The sequence below is a fragment of the Balearica regulorum genome, chromosome 13 (assembly GCF_011004875.1).
Source record: "Balearica regulorum gibbericeps isolate bBalReg1 chromosome 13, bBalReg1.pri, whole genome shotgun sequence".
NCBI lineage: Eukaryota > Metazoa > Chordata > Aves > Gruiformes > Gruidae > Balearica > Balearica regulorum.
Genome location: NC_046196.1, coordinates 1,761,241 through 1,779,275, shown reverse-complemented (window position 1 = coordinate 1,779,275; position 18,035 = coordinate 1,761,241). Strand labels below are relative to the sequence as shown.

At 66.8% G+C, this 18,035-nt stretch overlaps 4 protein-coding genes across 11 annotated transcripts in view; 1 reads left to right on the top strand and 3 right to left on the bottom strand.

Annotated features, from left to right (window-relative positions):
* Positions 1-27: 27 nt before the first annotated feature.
* CDH15 (cadherin 15) lies at positions 28-6,181 on the top strand. 2 transcript variants are annotated; one of them, XM_075765599.1, is made up of 14 exons: positions 28-160; positions 1,929-2,081; positions 2,250-2,405; positions 2,487-2,631; positions 2,716-2,876; positions 3,078-3,206; positions 3,324-3,509; positions 3,584-3,837; positions 3,985-4,127; positions 4,210-4,446; positions 4,527-4,766; positions 5,156-5,292; positions 5,381-5,536; positions 5,619-6,181. In XM_075765599.1, the coding sequence occupies exons 1-14, from the start codon at positions 110-112 to the stop codon at positions 5,814-5,816; spliced, it is 2,346 nt and encodes a 781-aa protein (XP_075621714.1). In that variant the 5' UTR covers positions 28-109; the 3' UTR covers positions 5,817-6,181. The 2 variants fall into 2 exon arrangements, with proteins under 2 accessions (XP_075621714.1, XP_075621715.1); XM_075765600.1 differs by lacking the exon at positions 4,527-4,766.
* On the bottom strand, positions 6,176-9,733 carry SLC22A31 (solute carrier family 22 member 31). The gene is made up of 9 exons (XM_075765615.1): positions 9,353-9,733; positions 8,639-8,742; positions 8,407-8,561; positions 8,126-8,294; positions 7,634-7,779; positions 7,409-7,517; positions 7,124-7,338; positions 6,887-6,998; positions 6,176-6,803 (listed from the first exon to the last, which is right to left on the bottom strand). Exons 1-9 carry the CDS (start codon positions 9,716-9,718, stop codon positions 6,455-6,457), a joined length of 1,725 nt encoding a protein of 574 aa, XP_075621730.1. The 5' UTR covers positions 9,719-9,733; the 3' UTR covers positions 6,176-6,454.
* Positions 9,734-11,481: 1,748 nt separating this feature from the next.
* On the bottom strand, positions 11,482-13,294 carry LOC142603697 (uncharacterized). The gene is made up of 3 exons (XM_075765623.1): positions 13,234-13,294; positions 12,996-13,089; positions 11,482-12,615 (listed from the first exon to the last, which is right to left on the bottom strand). Exon 3 carries the CDS (start codon positions 12,536-12,538, stop codon positions 11,516-11,518), a length of 1,023 nt encoding a protein of 340 aa, XP_075621738.1. The 5' UTR covers positions 12,539-12,615; positions 12,996-13,089; positions 13,234-13,294; the 3' UTR covers positions 11,482-11,515.
* A 33-nt stretch (positions 13,295-13,327) lies between these two features.
* Positions 13,328-18,035, bottom strand: part of ANKRD11 (ankyrin repeat domain containing 11) — a 155,083-nt gene continuing 150,375 nt past the window's right edge. For all 7 annotated transcript variants that reach the window (XM_075765592.1, XM_075765591.1, XM_075765595.1 and 4 more), the window contains 4 exons: positions 16,967-17,065; positions 16,716-16,859; positions 15,481-15,573; positions 13,328-14,590 (listed from right to left, as the gene is read on the bottom strand). In XM_075765592.1, the coding sequence (XP_075621707.1) occupies positions 14,405-14,590; positions 15,481-15,573; positions 16,716-16,859; positions 16,967-17,065 (522 nt within the window). In that variant the 3' untranslated portion in view covers positions 13,328-14,404. The remainder of the gene's footprint in view (positions 14,591-15,480; positions 15,574-16,715; positions 16,860-16,966; positions 17,066-18,035) is intronic.

Genomic DNA, 18,035 nt, shown 5'->3' with positions numbered 1-18,035 from the left:
GGGGCCCGGCCCGCAGCACATGTCCTGTCACTCAGCCAGCCCCGCGGTTATTTTAGCTCGGGGCCGGCGAGCGGCTCGGGCTGGCGGCCGGACTGCGCCCCGCTCCGCCATGGGCCCCTCGCTCCTCCTCGCCTGCCTGCTCGCCCCCCTGTGCGCTGGGGTAAGGGGCGCGGGGAGATGGGGAAGGGGTCGGGATGGGGATGGGGATCCCCCCGCCCCGCTCCATGCCCCGGGAGGGCCGGCTGGGATGGGGAGCCCGGCTGGGGTGCCGGGGGGCGGCGGGACCCCAGACCCTGCGGAGGCACATCGCTGGGGGTGGTGAGGATGGGGATGGGGGTGACGGGGGCTTGGCGCCCCTCTTGGGGCATTTCCCACCCCACAGATGGTGGCGGCAGGGGGGGGAGCCCGCGGCTCCGGCACACTGCCTGCGTTTGTGAACTGGGAGCTGGGATCTGGGGGAGGGTTAGGCACTCAGAAACACCCTGCTCGCCCCTTTCCCACCCCAGCTGCAGCCCCAGACCCCTCTGCACCCCACCGTCCACGCATGTCCCCCCAGAGCCCCTCTCTGTGGTCTCAGGCCTGAGCTACATGGGGCTGTTGGGGTTCTGGCCTGGGCTCCGCGGCCAGCCGCTCAGGGCAGGGGAAGGGAAGGGGACCTGCAGGGCAGCAGGGCCCCCATCGCCCCCCCATCACCCTCCCCATCCGCCCGGAGCCCCAGCAGCCTCCCCGCAAAGGGGGGGGTCTCCCCTGGGGAGGGCAGAGGGACAGCGGGAGGCCACAGGCGGCTCCCGTCACAGCCTCGGGACAAAGCCCCTTGTCCTGCCCGTCCATGGGATCGGCACGCAGCCCCCTCCCCAGCGCAGCCCCACACCATCCCCAGGGACCCCCACCACAGCCATCCCCGCTGCCCCGCTCCCCCACCCCGGGCACGGTGCACGCGCAGGGACCTGGGGCACCCGGCACCCAGCAGTGCAGTGCAGACATGGATGGGTGCAGACGTGGATGGGTGCAGACGTGGATGGGTGCAGACGTGGATGGGTGCAGACGCGGGTGCAAGGCCTGACGCTGCCCAGATGTGCTCCCTCCCCGGGGAGGGGGCAGCGCGTGTCCCTAGGGCCCAGGACAAGGGTGAGCCCCAAGGAACGTGGCATAGAGCGGGGGGGGGGGGAGCTGCAGCCCCCCTCGCAGCTCCCTGCCCCCTTCCCACCCCCATCTCCCAGCCCCCACATCTGCTCCCCACAGCTCCAGACCCCCCTGCCACCCCCCAATTCCCTGACCTCTCAGCCCAGTTGCTCATGGCCCCTAAACCCACCCTAGCCCCCCCCCAGCTCCAGACCCCCACTGCAGCCCCCCATAACTCCTGCTCCCCCAGTCTCCATTCCTAGTGCCCCCCTCACAGCCCTCAGCTCCATGCCAGCCCCCCCCCAGCTCCCGGTCCCCCCCCCAGCACCCCAGCTCTGTGCCCCGGCCAGGCCACCCGTGCAGCCTAAACTGATCCCTGACCCTTCCACCCTCGCTGCCACGTCCGTGCAGTGACGGTGATGTGGGCTGGGGCCACGCCAGGCACTACCAGCCCGGGGTAACCCTTCGTGCCCCCCACGGCGGGCCCAGGATACCACCGGGGTTGTTTTTGGGTACCCCTTCCCGGTGAGCCCAGCGGGACGCCCGGCACCATCACACCAGGCTGTCGGGGGACCACCGACACGAAGCTCCTGGGAGAGCTGGGTGGCCTCTCTGCTCCCCCAGGCCCAATCCCATCAAGGGGTGCCGGCACCGTGCACCCCGGCACCGTGCACCCCAGCACCATGCATCCTGGGACTGTGCACCCCGGTACCATGCACCCAGCTGGGGTGCAATGCCCACTGCTCCAGCATTGCACCCCACTCCAGAGGTTTCGGGGTCACCGGCAGCACCGTGTTTCCCCCCAGGGTGCCAGTCCAGCCCAGCCGGGTGCTGCAGCCCCGGGCAGCCCCCAGGCCTGGCGGCAGCACGAGGGTCCACGGCGGGTGAAGAGGGCCTGGGTGATCCCCCCCATCAGCGTCTCGGAGAACCACAAACGCATCCCCCACCTCCTGGTGCAGGTAGGCAGGGATCCCCCCACCCTCTCATCCAGGTAGCGGGGTGGGGGGGCATGGGCGCACCCCAGGAGGAGGCCATGGCATGAGGGGAGATTTGGGGCAGAATGGGACCCCGGGACAGGGACAGACCCCCCAGCCCTGGGACCGCCAGCCCTGCTTTCCCTGGGGCAGATCAAGTCGGACAAGCAGCAGCCCGGGGGGGTGATCTACAGCATCAAGGGGCCGGGGGTGGACGAGGAGCCCCTGGGCATCTTCTCCATCGACAAGTTCACCGGGAAGGTCTTCCTCAACGCCATGCTGGACCGGGAGGAGAATGACCGCTTCCGGGTAAGGATGCTGCCTGGCTGCTCGCAGCCCCCTCCCCAGCCCCCCCATTTGGGCCCCGACCCACTCGATCCGTGCCCGCAGCTGAAAGCCTTCGCGCTGGACCTGGGCGGCGTGACACTGGAGGACCCCACCGACCTGGAGATCATCGTGGTGGACCAGAACGACAACCGTCCGCTCTTCAAGCAGGACGTCTTTACAGGGCACGTGGTGGAGGGGGCTGAGCCAGGTGGGTCCGGCCGGGGGGCCGGGACTGGGGGAGATCGAGCCAGCCCCCACACCGGCACCCAGCGGCACACTCCTGCGGATGCAGGGACCTGCGTGATGACGGTGGACGCGACTGATGCCGATGACCCCGACACGGACAACGCGGCGCTGCGGTACTCCATCCTGGAGCAGGGTACCGCCGGCATGTTCAGCATCAATGCCACCACCGGCGAGATCTGCACCGCGCGGCCCGGCCTCGACCGCGAGGTAGGAGGCATGGGGGGGGCACGGGCAGCACCGAGGCGGCACCGGGACTGGGGGCAGCCAGAGACCCCCAGCCGGTGAAACCACAGCTCCAGCCATGAGCAGACCCAGTTGTGGGGACGGGGGGGTGGCCAGCAGCTGGGGCACCTCTGGGCTCCCGGGGGCACTGGAGGAGCTCAGCACCTTCCCCCCTCCTTCCCGCAGACCGTGGGGGTGTACAACCTGACGGTGCAGGCAGCCGACATGTCCGGGGACGGGCTCACCACCACTGCCACGGCTGTCATCTACCTGGAGGACATCAACGACAACCCTCCCGAGTTCACCAAGGAGGAGGTAGCGGCTGGGCTGGGCTGGGGGGACGTGCAGGGGTGAGCAGGGTGGGGACTGGGCCCCCCCGGGGGCAGCAGCACCCCAAGGGGCAGATACCAGCCCCACGCCGCTCTCCCCCAGTTCTCCATGGAGGTGGAGGAGCAGGCGGCCGGCGTGGACGTGGGCAAGGTCTTCGTGCACGACAAGGACCTGGCCGGCTCGCCCAACTGGCTGGCCAAATTCACCATCCTGGAGGGCGACCCCGAGGGCGCCTTCGCCATCCGCACCGACCCCTACACCAACGACGGCGTGCTCTCCGTGGCCAAGGTGGGCGCGGGGCAGCTGGGGGACCACGGGGGGGGGGTCCCATGGCTCAGCTGACCCGTGACCCATCTCGGCAGCCGCTGGACCACGAGGTGCGGGACCGCTTCGAGCTGACGGTGTCGGTGCAGAACGAGCGGCCGCTGGAGCCCACGGCCCCCGCTAGCCCCCGGGCGCTGGCCACCGTGCGGGTGCGGGTGCGGGACGTGAACGAGCCGCCCGTCTTCCGTGACAACCCACGGCGGGTCAGCGTGCTGGAGGGGGCCCCCCCAGGCACCCCCGTCACCACCTACACCGCCAGCGACCCTGACACCCGCCAGCTCCAGACCCTCACGTGAGTCCCAGGCCACGGGTGTCGGCACCCGGTCCCCTTCTATCACCTCCTGGCACCCGCCAGGTTCGGGCTCCCGTGTTTGCAGCCCGTGGCGGGTGTTTCGGGGGGAGGGGGGGGTGCTGGCATGCAACCCCCCTGTACCCACAGCTACGCGCTGCTCTACGACCCGGCGGACTGGCTGCAGCTGGACCCCCACGCCGGCACCATCCGCACCAAGCGGGAGCTGCTGCACCCCTCCGCCTTCCTGCAGGGCGGCTGGTACATCGCCCTGGTCCTGGCCCGTGATGACGGTGAGTGGCCCCCCCCGCCGTGTCCCCCCCACCTGCCACCCCTTCCTCACCCCCCCGTGACCCCTCTGCTCTGTGCCTCCAGCCGAGCCCCCGCTCTCCGCCACCGGCACCCTCTCCATCGAGATCCTGGAGGTGAACGACCACGCACCCCAGCTGCAGCCTCTGGCCGGGGTGGTCTGCAGGCGGCCGGGCCGCGGGGGGACTCTGCTCCTGGGGGCCACAGATGACGACCGGCCCCCCCACGGTGCCCCCTTCCACTTCCAGCTCAGCCCCCAGCACCCCCAGCTCACCCGCAACTGGAGCATCACTCGCTTCAATGGTGAGGGCAGGCGGGGGGGGGGCTGCTGCATGGGGGGGGGGGGGCACCCCGCTCACCCCCTGCCCACGCCCCTCCCACAGTGACCCACGCAGTGCTGGCCATGCTGCTGGAGCTGCCCGAGGGGCCCTACTCGCTCCCGCTGCTGCTCCGGGACTCGGGGTCCCCCCCTCGGGAGCGGCAGCAGCTGCTCAACGTCTCGGTGTGCCACTGCGGCCGGGATGGCACCTGCGAGGACGGTGTCCTGGCTGCCACTGCCGCCGGGGCCGGCATCACCCTCGGGGCCCTCATGATCATCCTCGGCAGCATCCTCCTCCTCCTCGGTGAGACCCCTGACCGTCCTCACCCCCACCCCTCCCGGCCCCCTCCAGCCCTGTCCTGGCCACCCATCCCAAACCAGCACGCTCCATCTCCTTGTCCCCCACCCATCACCCCATCCTGGTCCAGGACACCCCGTCCAGTCCCTGCCCGTGACCCCCAACACCCCAGCAACCCCTTCCGGCCCCTACCAAGACCCCTCTAACCACCTCCCTCATCCCCATCCCACCCCCCCACCCCAAATCCCTACCTGCGTCCCCATCCCACTGTCCCACCAACCGCATCCCAACCCAACCAGCACCCCTTCCGTGCCCCGCCACCCATCCCCGCCTGCCGCACGCCCCCGTACCCCACCCCACGTCCCGCCCCGTGCCCACCCGCCCTCTGCCCACAGTGCTGGCGGGGCTGGGGGCGGCGCGGGCTCGGGGGCGGCGGCGGGCTTTGCGCAAGGGGCTGCTGCAGCGCTCGCGGGACGACATGCGCGACAACATCCTCAACTACGACGAGCAGGGCGGGGGCGAGGAGGACCAGGTGAGCAGGACCCGGACAGGGGGTCTAGGTGTGTGTGTGGGGGGGTCCGTCCCAGCCTCGCACCCCTGACCCCCTCCCGTCCTCGCAGGACGCCTACGACATCAACCAGCTGCGGCACCCCGAGCTCTTCCCACCCCGGGCCAAGCCACCGGTGCGCAGGGACGCCCCGCTCAGCTCCGCCACCCCCCCGGCCCCCCGCAAGCTGCCCAGCAGCCCCTCCGACATCGAGGACTTCATCAACGAGGTGGGGACGGGGCCCAGCGCCCCTGTTGCACCCGGCCCCCCCATCCCCAGTGGGGCTGACGGTCCCTCCCCTGTCCCCGCAGGGGCTGGAGGCGGCTGACAGCGACCCCAGCGTGCCCCCCTACGACACGGCCCTCATCTACGACTACGAGGGCTCGGGCTCCGTCGCCAGCCCCCTCAGCTCCATCGTCTCCAGCCTGACGGACGAGGACCAGGACTACGACTACCTGAGCGAGTGGGGGCCGCGCTTCCGGCGCCTGGCCGACCTCTACGGGCAGTAGCGGGGATGGGGGGGCCAGCGGGGGGCTTGCACACGCGTGTGCACGAGATGCCCAGATGCAGCGGCTTTGCATATGGACGTGCACAGGATGCCCGGCTGCAGGGGCTTTGCACACGCGCGTGCACCAAGAGAGACCTCGGCGCAAGGGTTTGCACCCCTGCGGACCCCCCGCCCAGCAGACCCCGGGAAGGCAGAGGCTGAGCACACGGGCGGCCCTGGGGTGGGGGGACACCCCGGGAAAGACCCTGCAGAGCCAGGGGGGGCGAGGAGACCCCCGGTTCCCCCCCATAATAAAGATCCCAGAGAAGGGGGCCGGTGGCAAGGGTGCCGTGCGGGACCCCCCACCACGCCAGCCGCCCGTAGAAACAAGGCACTTTTATTGGCAGCCCGCAAACACCCCGGGGGGCATCACCCCCGCCCCAGGACTCCCAGCACAGCTCCTCCTGGGGCAGGATCCGGCCCTGCCGTGGGGTGGGTGCGCTGACCCCCCCCCCCGCCCAGCTATCACACATGTCCCGGGTGCACCCCGCCGTCCCAGCAAGCACCCACGGATGGGGGTCCTGGTGCTCCGTGGGGGTCCTGGCACTGTGCTCAGCCCCCCCCCTCAGCAGCAGGGAGACGCTGGCCGGGGGGGCACAGCTACGTCTCGCGGGGGGCGGCCGGGGAGCCCAGCATCCTCTTGGTGGAGGCGGCGAGGCGGGAGTAGTCGTGGGGGATGCCCTGGGGGGCGAGCAGGGGCAGGTGGTCCTCGCGGGGGGGCCGGCGGAAGAGGGGGGGCCGGCGCTGGCTCTCGCCGTCCTGCAGGGACTGGGGCAGGCTGCGGCCCTGGCTCTCCGGCAGCAGCATGATGCTGAGGACGGCGAGGATGGCGAAGGAGGCGAACACCACGTGGTGCAGGAAGAAGCCCCGGCTGTTGGGGATGGCGGTGATGGGGGCGGCCGCCTTGCCCACGAAGCTGGCCCCCACGACGAGGCCCAGCCCAGCGCCCCTGCGGGGGAAATGCACTCAGAGGGGGTCCGGGGGACCCTGCGCGGGTGCCCCCTCACCCCAGGGTGGCGGCTCCCCCCTTACCTGACCACGGTGGGGAGGACCTCGCTGGCGAAGAAGATGCTGAGCATGGTGACGGCGTGGGAGGCGGTGATGCCCACCACAGACAGGGTCAGGACAATGAGGTCCAGCAGGTCTGAGCCGGGGGCGGGGGGGGAAGCACCGTCAGGGGTCAAATCCTGCACACGCTCCCCCAGGCATCCTGTTCCCACCTCCAGCCCCCCAGCTGGGGGGTCACATCCCACCACGGATCATCCTTACACTGGGTGAGGGCCAGCAGCAGGAGGGAGGAGATGCCGGTGAGGACGGTGCAGAGCAGGAGGACGGCGCGGCGCCCGAAGCGCTCGGCTGTCAGGCAGACGAAGAGGCAGGCGGCCGCCTCGGTGCCCACCAGCACGAAGTAGGAGGAGAAGAAGCCGGGCAGGTGGGGGGCCAGGTTGCGGGTGAAGCAGTGGCGGATGCCGGAGCCGATGAACCTGCGGGAGAGCGGGGTCAGGGGGCTGCGAGCGGGACCCCCACCACCACCACGCACCCCCGCCTGCTCACGCCGCGAAGCCGAGGATGACGCCGTTCTTCCAGATGACCCTGGTGCTGAAGATCTCGCAGACGGCGTGGTACCGGGGCTGCGGGGACCCCTCGGACAGGGACTCCAGCTCTGCCGGGACAGGGGGACCCGGGTTAGAGCCGGCACCGTCCCACCACCCCCGGCACCGCAGGTTTGGGGACGGGGCCCGGCGGCCGCATCACCCTTGGCAGCCCCCGGTCACGCACCCGCGAGGAGGTTTTCCTGGTGGCAGGAGCTGTCATCGGAGCCGGGGCCGCTGCTTTCGGCCAGCGCCTGCAGGGTCTTCCTGGCCCTCTCCAGCTGCCGTGTGGCCAGCAGCCAGCGCGGCGACTCCAGCAGCAGCGCCGGGCACCTGGGACAGGAGCATTGGCGTCACGGGGCTCCCCAGGGACCTGGCCCCCCTCCAGCGCTGACCCCCCCTTCCCGGCTTCAAAGCGACACTGCCCAGAAACCCTCAACTTCAAACCTGAGCAAACATTTACCCGGGGCGGGGGGGTCCCCACGCTCCACCCGCAGAGCCCCGGGCAGCCTTTGATCCCCACCGTGGCCGCGGGCAGGGTGTGCCGGGCTGGGGTGCTGCCCTGGCGTTCCCCCAACACAGCTGGGTGCCAGCCCCAGGGCACGGCTCAGCCCCGCTGCGGGGGGGCAGCCCCCTCCCTGTGCCCGCAGCCCCCCCGGCCCGGGGGGGGGGTCCTTACCACCAGCAGGCAGCCAGCAGAGCCAGGATCATGGTGACGGCGCCCTGCAGCACGCGCCAGTCCCGGCACAGCACGGCCAGCCCCGGCAGCAGCAGCTCCCCGGCGATCCAGAAGAAGCCGGCCACCATCGTCACCCCCAGCCGGTGCGGGGGGTCGCACAGCTCCAGGCCTGGCGGGGGGCGGGGGAAGGGTGCACCGTGGGTGCCATGGCCGTGGGCCATCTTGCACCCCAGAGCACCCTCGGTCCCCACGCCACCGCGGCCCCCCGCCGGCACACTCACGTGCCACGTAGAGGGAGAGGAAGGCGCCTGCCAGCGCCACCCCGAAGAGCAGCCGTGTGACCAGGACCATGACGAAGTTCACGGCCAGCGCCACGCCGAGGCCCAGGGGCACCGCCAGCACCAGGCACACCACGAAGGTGGGCCGGCGGCCGAACCTGCCAGGGGACGGGCTGTGAGCGGGGCTGAGCACGGTGCCCCCCTGCCCGGGGCCACCCCGGGGACCCCCGGTTACCTGTCACAGGCCAAGCCGGCAGCGACGCTGCCGAGCGTCCAGCCCAGCAGGTGCGTGGTCTGCTCCAGGGGCACCTTCCAGCGCGAGGTGCACACCAGGTCCCACTGCGGGCGAGGGGGGACGTGGCGGGGAGACGTCAGACACCCCCCCACTGCCCGCGGGGCTGGGCTGGCCGGGGTCGCCAGCCCCACGAGTTGCCTGGGGGGCTTCTGGCCACTCCCCACCCCACAAGCAGAAGTGTGGGGCCAGATGTGACAGAGCAGTGCTGATGGCCCTTACAGCCCTGTCCGTCCGTCCCCGGAGACCCCTTCCCCCAAGGGCTCCCCCAGCCAACCCCAAAGCCCCTCCACGGGGGTCTCCCACCTCCTCCCCCGAGGACCCCTCTCCCTTCCCCAGGATCCCTGGTCCCCCCCGAGCAAACTCCCTTTCCCCCCATCCCCACCCCCGGTGCTCCCCCTGCACATCCAGGCCCTTCCCGTGGGACCCTCGCCGGGGTCCCCAGCTTGCCCCCCCCCTCCCCGGACTCCCCCCCCAGGTTCCCTTTCCCCCCTCCCCAGGCACCCACCCCCCCCAGCCTCCCCCTACCCCGGACACCCCTTGACCCCTCCTGTACCCAGGGCTCCCCCCAGCCCCCTCCAGAACCACAGACCCCCCCCCCCCCCGGCCCCGCCGGCCCCGGGACCCCCCCCGGAACCCCCCCGAACCCCCCCGGACCTGGGTGACGAGGTTGGAGCGGAGCCCGGCGGCGGGCAGGCCATAGTGCCAGCCGCGGGTGCAGGGCCCGGTGCCGTTGGGCCGGGCGCTGCCGGTGCCGGTGCCGGTGCCGGTGCCGGTGGGGCGGTAGCGGTAGAGCTGGCAGGGGCTCCAGCCGCCGCGGAGACGCGGGATGGCGGCGCGGAGCAGCGCGGCCCCCGCCAGGCGGCGCAGCGGCGGCGGCAGGAGCGCGGTGTCGGGGCGGCAGCGGTGGGGGGGCACCGCGCCCAGCGCCCACCCCAGCGCCCACCCCAGCGCCAGCGCCGCGCACGGCGCCCACCCCCCCGCCGCCCGGCAGCCCCGCGGACGAGACCCCCCCGCCGCCATCACCCGCCGCAGCCGCCGCCGGGGAGCGATCGGGTTCGGGCGCGGCGCGGGCAGGTGGGGGCGGCACCGGCGCGGACCGGCCCCTGCGGGGACCGCCCCGTTCCGACCTTCCCCCCCCCTCCCCGGGCTCTGCCTTCCTTAGGGCCCCGTAAGCTCCGGGTTCCCCCCACACCGGTTCAGCCCCCCCCAGCCCGGTCCAGCCCCGAAGCCCAGCTCGCCGCCCCCCCCCCCCAAGCCCGGTTCGCCTCCCCCCAGCCCCGGCTCGGCCCCCCCCCGCCCAGTTCAGTCCCCCCAGCCCAGCTCGCCCCCCTCTCAACCCTGTTCGCACCCCTCCCAGCCCAGTTTGGCCCCCCCAAGCCCGGTTCAGTCCTCGCCCCTCCATGGGGCTCCAGGCCGAGGAACCCTCTTGGTCCTGGGGGACCCCCGGATCCAGTTGGTGCCCAGGGTGCAGCTGGGGGTGCCAGGGCCCGGCCACGACCACCCACAAATGCACCCGGTCCCTCCAAACCTCAAAGGGGGCCGGTGGGGTCTGTGTCCCGTGTGTCCCCCCCGGGAAGGGAACTGGTCAGAGCCCCGCTTGCACCCAGTGCCAGTGAGCCCGTGGGAAGAGCCAACAAATCATCCGAGTCCACAAACAAGCTTTTTTTTTTTTTTCCTTCTTTTTAAAATTTATTTACGAACACGATCTCTGAGGGACAACAGCATCGCTCTGGCACTCAGCTCTGTACGTGCAACGGTAGAAAACACCACCTGCGGAATAACATCTGTATTTAGTTTTTCCCTCCCTCCATGGGAAGTCGTACAGCCGAAAGGACCGGGGTGCCGCGGTGGCACAGGTCCCTCGGTGCCCAGCGCCGCGTACGCAAACGACAGCACGAACAGACGACGTCGGTGCGGTACAGACTGGGCAGCCTCACCTCTGCTCGGCCCACGCGCCGCCATGCAAGTCCGACCGGCACCAAGAGAAGGTGGGACCTGGCCGGGGAGGTATCTGCACCTACGAACGTGGCCGAGCGTGGCCGGGAGGAGCGGCACCGGGAGGAAAACGTGCCCCGGGGGACTCGGGAGCTTCCCAGCACTGAGGGCAGAACAGAGTACAGGACTTTTCTTGCTTGACACGGCTGATGAAAGGTGTCTCGGTACTTGCAGAGATTAATTTACGGTTGTTTGACAAAAGCAAGAGCGGGGCTGGAAATGAGTTAAAAAAGAAGAGTTACTTGTGGCCGCTTTCTTGTCTTCTGTCAGAAAAAAACCCTGGAGCAGAAGCAGCTGCCTGGCCCTGGCACTGGCTGTCCCCCCCCAACCCAGCCGGGGAGAAAAACAGCTCTGGGTCCGGCCAGGGCACAACCACTACGGCAAACCGCCCATCCTGCTCTGCCCGCGGCGAAACCTGGTCCTCACCGATGCTGCTGGTCTGGCAATGGGCCCACGGAGCCAAGGCAGGAGCTGGGGGTCAGGCAGGGCAGGGCAGGACCCCCCCAGCTCTCATGAAGCGGCTGCGACGTGATGGAGTGAAACCCTCGAGGTCCCCGGCTCAAGGACCGCGGAAAATTCCTCAACCGGCTGCAAAGCTGGCGGCAGCGAGGGGGGAGCCGGGTGCGGATGTGTCCCGGCACAGCGGGTGCTCTCCCGCCAGGGACCCGCGTGGCTGCCTAGGTGCCGGCAGCGTGAGCCTGTGCTGCCTGCTGCTGCCTGCGCCCCACCGAGGGCTTGGTGCTCCACACGCTCCCAGACCTCCTCGGCCGCAGAGCATCGCAAGCTGGTGCCGCAGAACGGGGCTGAAAAGCGGTTGCGAGTTCAGCGGGTCCCCTCCGGTCCCCCAGCCAAGCCGTGTCGGTGGAGGAAGAGGAGCCAAATCGCTTTTGTAACATTTCTGCTTCCAAAAGCGGCAGCTGAGACATTCAACCAGCACATGTGCCCGGCAGGACTGAACAGAAAAAGCAGGAGAACCGGGTGCCGACACGGGGCCAGCCCCTCGCCCCGGCAGCTGCGGGCAGAGAGGCGGCACGGTGGCGCGGGCAGCCGGGCTTCCTGCCTGCCGGGAAGGGTTGGGCAGCAGGTGCAAGCAAGGCACAGAGGTCTCGGAAGAGGCACTTGAGTCTGCTTCCAGCCACGTCCCTGCGAGCTTGTGCTTGAGGATCGACTGCCAACTGCATTAAGCCCGGGCTGGGTTATGGCTCGGCCGAGCGCCGTGCGTCCAACGCAATCCCCTGCGGAAGAGGCCGCGGTGCCGGCACGCAGCAGCAGGATGGTGGCGAGAACAGCCGGCACCCAACCTGAAAGCAAGCCAGGCGTTGCCAAGCCGGTGGCTCCTTCCCACCACGGAGCAGCTCCAGCAGAGACCCGAGAATCTGCAGTGTCCCCCCCCAAGCCGGGAGGCGAAGCCTCCCCCCGCTTCTCCTCCTCCTCTGCGGAGGAGCGGGACACGCTGCAGGCTGACACAGCGCGGTGCAACAACTCCTCCTGCCAGACCCAGGCACGATCTTTCCGTGGGATTGCAGACTTCCCCGGTCTCCGCACGGCTGCAAACACCAGGGCCAGCCCCAGCGGGCTGCGCCAGGCTCCCACTGGGTGCTGCCTCAGTGCTCCCCCAAGGACCAGCCCCCGCCGAGCCCGCCGGGCTGGCAGCACCACCCCGATACCCCCATCGGGGTTCCACAGCCCAGAAAAGCGATTTGAGCCAGGCTGGTACTCGCAAACAAGGGAGCGCACGGGGAGCGTGCGTGGCGGGGCTGCCTCCGGCCAGGCGCAGGGCTGGCATCGGGGCTGGCACAGCCGGCAGCACCGGGTGCCGTGCGGCACCGTCCTCACCACCCGCATCCAGCAAGGTCCCACGAGCAAGGATGAATTCGGCCAACGGGGCAGCTGCGATCCACACAACTGGTTTCTGAGGTTCCCTATTAAAAAGGAAAGAGAAAGGAGGCGGCTGGGAGCGCAGCGGAGGCTGGTGCAGCACCCTGGGAGCCCGGCAGGCAGCCGTCCCCCGGCACACGGGGTGGCAGCACCCCAGCACCAAGCCGTGCTGGCTGCAAGCCCTGCTGCGGGCTCCTGGCTCCAGCTCACCCCGGCAGCGCCGTCCCAGCTGCCGGGAAACCATCTCCTGCCTGCCCCAGCAGCAACCGGCCTCTTGATCCAGCAAGCAGCAAGCGCTGCCACGCCAGCACGACAACCTGCAACGCTGGGCTCCCCACCCCGTCCTTCTCCAAGCTCTGCAGCCCCGAAACGCCAGCTCCTGGACTTGCAGCCGCTACGGCTACACGGGGCGCGTAAAACTCACCAGCCCGAGCCCAAACGTCGTTCTTCCCATTGCTCTGTGCCCTCGTTGGCAAGCGGCACGGGGGGGTCCCCTCTCTCCACCCTGCCACAACCGGCTGCACGGCCGCAGGGTCGGCACGGCCCGGTTTCCAGTTCCACCGAAGGCAAAAGGGCAGGGGAAAGAGGTGAAGAACAACACGGCGTTAAAAATCCGGTCAGCATCCAGAGATCTCTGCAACACGGACCGCGGGTCGGACTACCCGTGCGTTTCCGAGTAACGCCGCACGCCGTCCTGGCCCTTGTTTGTTCCTTGACAGGGAAAGCGCTGCCTAGGGTCAACTATACATACAAAGATAATTTTAATTAATTTATTTATTTCTTTACACATAACTGAAAGTGATGTTACAGTACATAAGTTATTTACAACTGTGCAGTAATGTGTTGCAAAATAAATTATCTAGAAGGCAGCAAAAGTACATTGTTAATGTATATAAAAACTGTACAGCATTTATGGGATACAATTTTTCTTTATATGAGTATTGGCTCTGTAGTGTTTTCAAGTTATGTTCTCAGAAAGAGAAACGAAATGCCCAAGATTAAAGGAAAAAATATATAAACCACATGGATTTTACTCCATTAAAAACACAGTTGGCAAAGTCTTTTCTCTGCGTCGCCATTTCCCCGCCCGCCGCTGGCCGTGCCGCCCCGGCGCACGGTGCGCAGGCGGCTCCTCTGCTCTTCCGAAACGGTGGCGAGTGGCTGCTGCGGGGCACCGCGGGCGCATCCCACCTCCGCAGCCCGGAGCCGTCCACACCTTCAGAGCCGCGTCTGCCCAACTTGGACGCTGTTTCTAATTGTTTTTGTGTTTTTGTTTTTTGTTTTTTTTTTGTGTTTGTTTGTTTTTAGACATACCCAGGATGGAACGAGAAACTCAAACACCCCCCCTCCCCCCATGGTTTCCTACTGCAGCTTCTCCGAGAGGAGATCCGCGACCGGTGGAAAACAGAGAGCTGGAAATCACGGTGTTCACAAGTACATGAATCACGTGGTTGCTGGCCCCGCTCAGCAGCTTCTGCAACACGCAAACGGTGTCCTTGGCCTCCTCCCTCCACGCCTCTGCCAGTCTCTTGGCCGGTGAGTGCTCGCTGCCCGCGCAGACCGGCTGCCTCCCTGCCGCAGCAGCCGGTTGGAAAGGAGATGCGCCCCGGCCCGCTGTCCGGCGGAGCTGCCGTCAGTCCGGAAGCGAGGGACGCGTTGTGAAGAAAGTGCAATTATTTTTCTTATTGTTTTGTTTTCTGCCGATAGCTGCTTCCTCCTCCTCTGACCAGGGATTCATCAGCAAGCGGTAAGGGTGAATGTGAGCTCGACCGCCCGACCTCGGAGGGCTCCCGTCCTTGCCAGTTTTCAGTGATGTCTCCTGGTTTTGAACTGTCATGCCGGCAAGAGCACAAAGTCATCGTTCACATCGACCATTGGCACATAGAACGAGGGCACCTCGTTCACGCAGAGGGATTTGTGCCCCGCGGGGTCCAGCTCCTGCACCTTCAGCTGCCACTCCATCCTTTGCACCGCGTTCAAGGCAGCAGCTTCGTGCTGCTGTCGCATGAGCAGGCATGTCTGGATCGGGGAAAAAAACCAAATGAGCAGAGGGGTGAGCGGGAAAGGGCAGGAGAGGCTCCTGCTCCCCGTCCCACCCGGCAAGGGCAGGGCACCCGCAGCCACGGCGGTGGGCAGAGCAGCAAACGGAGCCAGGGATGCCACACACATCCTCGCAGGAAGGAAACCTGGGCTTGGGATGTCTGCTGAGCCCAATTCCAGCAGGAACAAACCCAAACGGGCCTTGCAGGGCGGCTTTTAAAGGCTCCTAAGCACTCGAGAGCACTGACCCCGCCACTGACAGCCTCGGCAGACAGTCCCCAACAGTGGCCCTCGGCTGCCCGAGAGCAGGGTCCTGCTCCTTTTGGGGGAGCTGCCGACTCCCTCGGCGTTACCAGCTGAAAGCACGACCGTCCCTGCTCCCTACTGTGCCCGCTTTGTCAGCCAGAGCTCTGCAGAGCGCTCCGCAAGTCCCTGCGCGGGCTCCTGCCACCTTGAAGTTTGCCATAGGTTGTGAGCTTGCTGCAGCATGTGTTGCTGGGGAAGGGCAGGCCCCGATGGTTTAACTGACCGAGAAAGCTCCAGACCATATGGCACGAAGCAGATTAACAGCCAGCCAGCCAACCCTAAGCAGAACATGTCTCCCTTCCCCCTTTTTGGAACCAGCAGAGGCCACTGCGCTCCCCTAACCCCCGTGCAGGCTCCCACCTCTCCGCCGTGCCAGGCACAGAAGCGTTCCCCATCGTGCGACGCTGCCCAGAACACCTCGGGACATCTGCTCCCAGCAGATTTTTGGAAACCACAAAGGCTACAGCAGCAGCCGGGACCTCTCTCGGGGAAACCCTCCCGGCCGGAGGCAGAGCAGCAGGACCCGGGGCCGCCCGGAGCACCGGGGCTCCCGCACCTCTCACCTTCATTCGATCGTACTTGTCGTCCACGTCTTGCAACCAGGAAATGAACTGTCGCGCGTTGAAACGGTCTCTGACCGATTTGTTTTCGTCTCCCTAAGCAAAAGACAGCAAAAGGGAATTACATGGGACATTATTTATTTTTTTTTTTACTTTGAGCAGTTGCAGGTCCAACAGGCCATATTCAAACCCCTCTTTGGGCACACGCTCATCAGAAACAAGCAAGCTGCCTGCAGGGAGGGAGAACAGAGCACGCTGCTCCCAGCTGCTGCTGCTCTTTGCCAGGGCTTCAGCCTCAGAGAGATGCACACACACGCGTGCACGCACTCCCTGGTTTTGCTCGCTTTGCGGAGAATCGGTCACAGCACCCACACCTCTCCGTCTCCTCCATCTCATGCCCGAGATCGTAACGTCTTCGCTGCAGAAGCACAGACGCTTGGCTGGGAAATGCCGGGGGGATAAATCAAGGCTCCTGGATCAATACACCAGGTCGCTAATCAATGCCAGGATCCCTCCCTGCACAGGATCCCTCCCTCCTGCAATGCAGCAACGTGCTTCCCTGAGCAGCCGGGCTGGAGGCAGCTGCGGGGCGTGGGCTGCAGAGGGTGCTGGTGGCATGGCTCAGGACCACCGCAGCCACACGGCCACCGGCTGCAGAAACCGGACGCGATTCCCCCTTCTCTGGCACTGAACTACGTGAAAAGGAAGGAAGAAATGATCATTTCTTGTGGGCTGTGAGACAGAGTCTGGCTCTTTCAAAGCAACTGTTCAGACACGAATTGATTTAATGGCGCTCTCCCCTTCCTTCAACAGGAAAAGATATCCCAGAGTGTGGTAAAATAAGCCTTTCAAGCGTGCAGATGATCCTGATGAAGAAGGGCAGAGGGTCCTGCAACTCCCTAATAAATGTGAGTCATCTCTGCTCCAGAGAGACACGATGCTCCCCGTATCCCCGTGTTCCCAGATGCGTTTCCTTCCCTGACACGCACGTTGGGTATCCCAGAACATGCGACACCAGAAACCGAGTCAGATTAGGCAACCTGGGCCCGTGCTGGGGAGGGCTCCTGCAGGATGTCCTGCCTCTGTGTGCCGCGGTGGGTGACAGGCACCTGAGCAGGGAGAGCATCCGTAACTCCTGCCTACATCCCTCCCTCTCTCCCTCCAGAAAAGCACCGTTTCCCTCCAGGTCCTGCACGGCACCTCTGAGACGCTTCTTCACCACCAAGACAGGCACTGACCTGATTTTCTAGAGGCATGTTATAGACCTCGGAGTCCAGCAGCATGGTGCAGGCACTGAAGGGCACAGCCTGGTTGGCAATAGTCCTCGCCGCCCGACAATGAACTCTCAAAATCTCCTGCTCGCAGGAGACGATGAGCTTCTCCTGAGGAAGAGCAAATGAAGCAGTGAGTGTGAAAAGCCTCAGTCTCCCCAGCAGAGGAAATTTGGGAGCTCGTTCCCAGCCGGAGCATCCCCGGAGCGCTCCCTTACCCGCTCTATGCTGTGCTGGAGCCGCAGCTTCCCCCGGACGGCTTCCTGCTGCTTGAAGAGCTCCTTCAGAGGCTCCGCGAGCGACGGCGGCGGGGCAATCTGTGGGCACACGAGAGCGGAGGGTTAGAGCCAGCAACGCCGCTGGGCGCACAGCCTGTGGGGGCTGCCGGCTCCCCCCGCCACACCGAGCCCTGCCTGCAGCACGGCACGTCGGCCGAGGGCTCCGAGAGGGAGTCGGTGCTGTACGGAGCTCGCCAGAGGAGAAAGTCTGCCTGTTTCATCAGAAAGCAGGAGGAAAAAAAAAGGACAACGTCCTGCCGGTGCTCAGACCACAGCGAGGGGCGAGACAACAGGGCAAGAGGCGGCCGGTGCCGAGAGACGAGCTCGGCCTGCAGAACCCGAGCCTGAACCACCCCACATCCTGCAAGGGCCGTTTGTAAAGGGGCCTGAGCGCGTCTGACAGAGGGGGTGACGCTGTCGGAGAAATACTGCCGTGAGCAGCCCAATCTGCACACCGGGAAGGGGGCCTGTGTCCTCGTCCGTCCTGCGCTTTCCCGGGGAGCAAGGCGCTCCTCAAGCGCAGCCCAAGCTGCAGAAGAGAGGAGCAGGTGGCTCAGCGTCAGTCTAGGAAGGAACAAGCAGACGTGAGCACAGGCTACGACCACTGCGGTGCTGGGGCAGACAAAGCGCGTATTAACTCGTGCACGGACTAAACTGCAACAGAAACACCCGCAGACCGGGGTATTCCACCACGCCTGCAGCAGGGAAGGAAGCCTGACGTGGCCGGTCGTACGGACCCTCCTCCTCCAGGCTGGATCCTGGATTTACTGCCTGCAGCACTAAGTTTATTGATGTGTTTGTATTAGCAAGTCCGTTCGTGCAGCACAGCAGCGAAATGCAGATCCCGCTGCCGAGGAGCGAGTGCTATCGGCAAGTCAAGTATCAGAGCTTGGGAAAATGAAGGCAGGAGTCAGGAGCCATCTTTTTCCTACAGCCAGAATTCTAGGTTCACTATCCAATTACCATACTGCTTGTAAAAGCAGTTCTGCTTTCCAGCCTCAAATCCGGT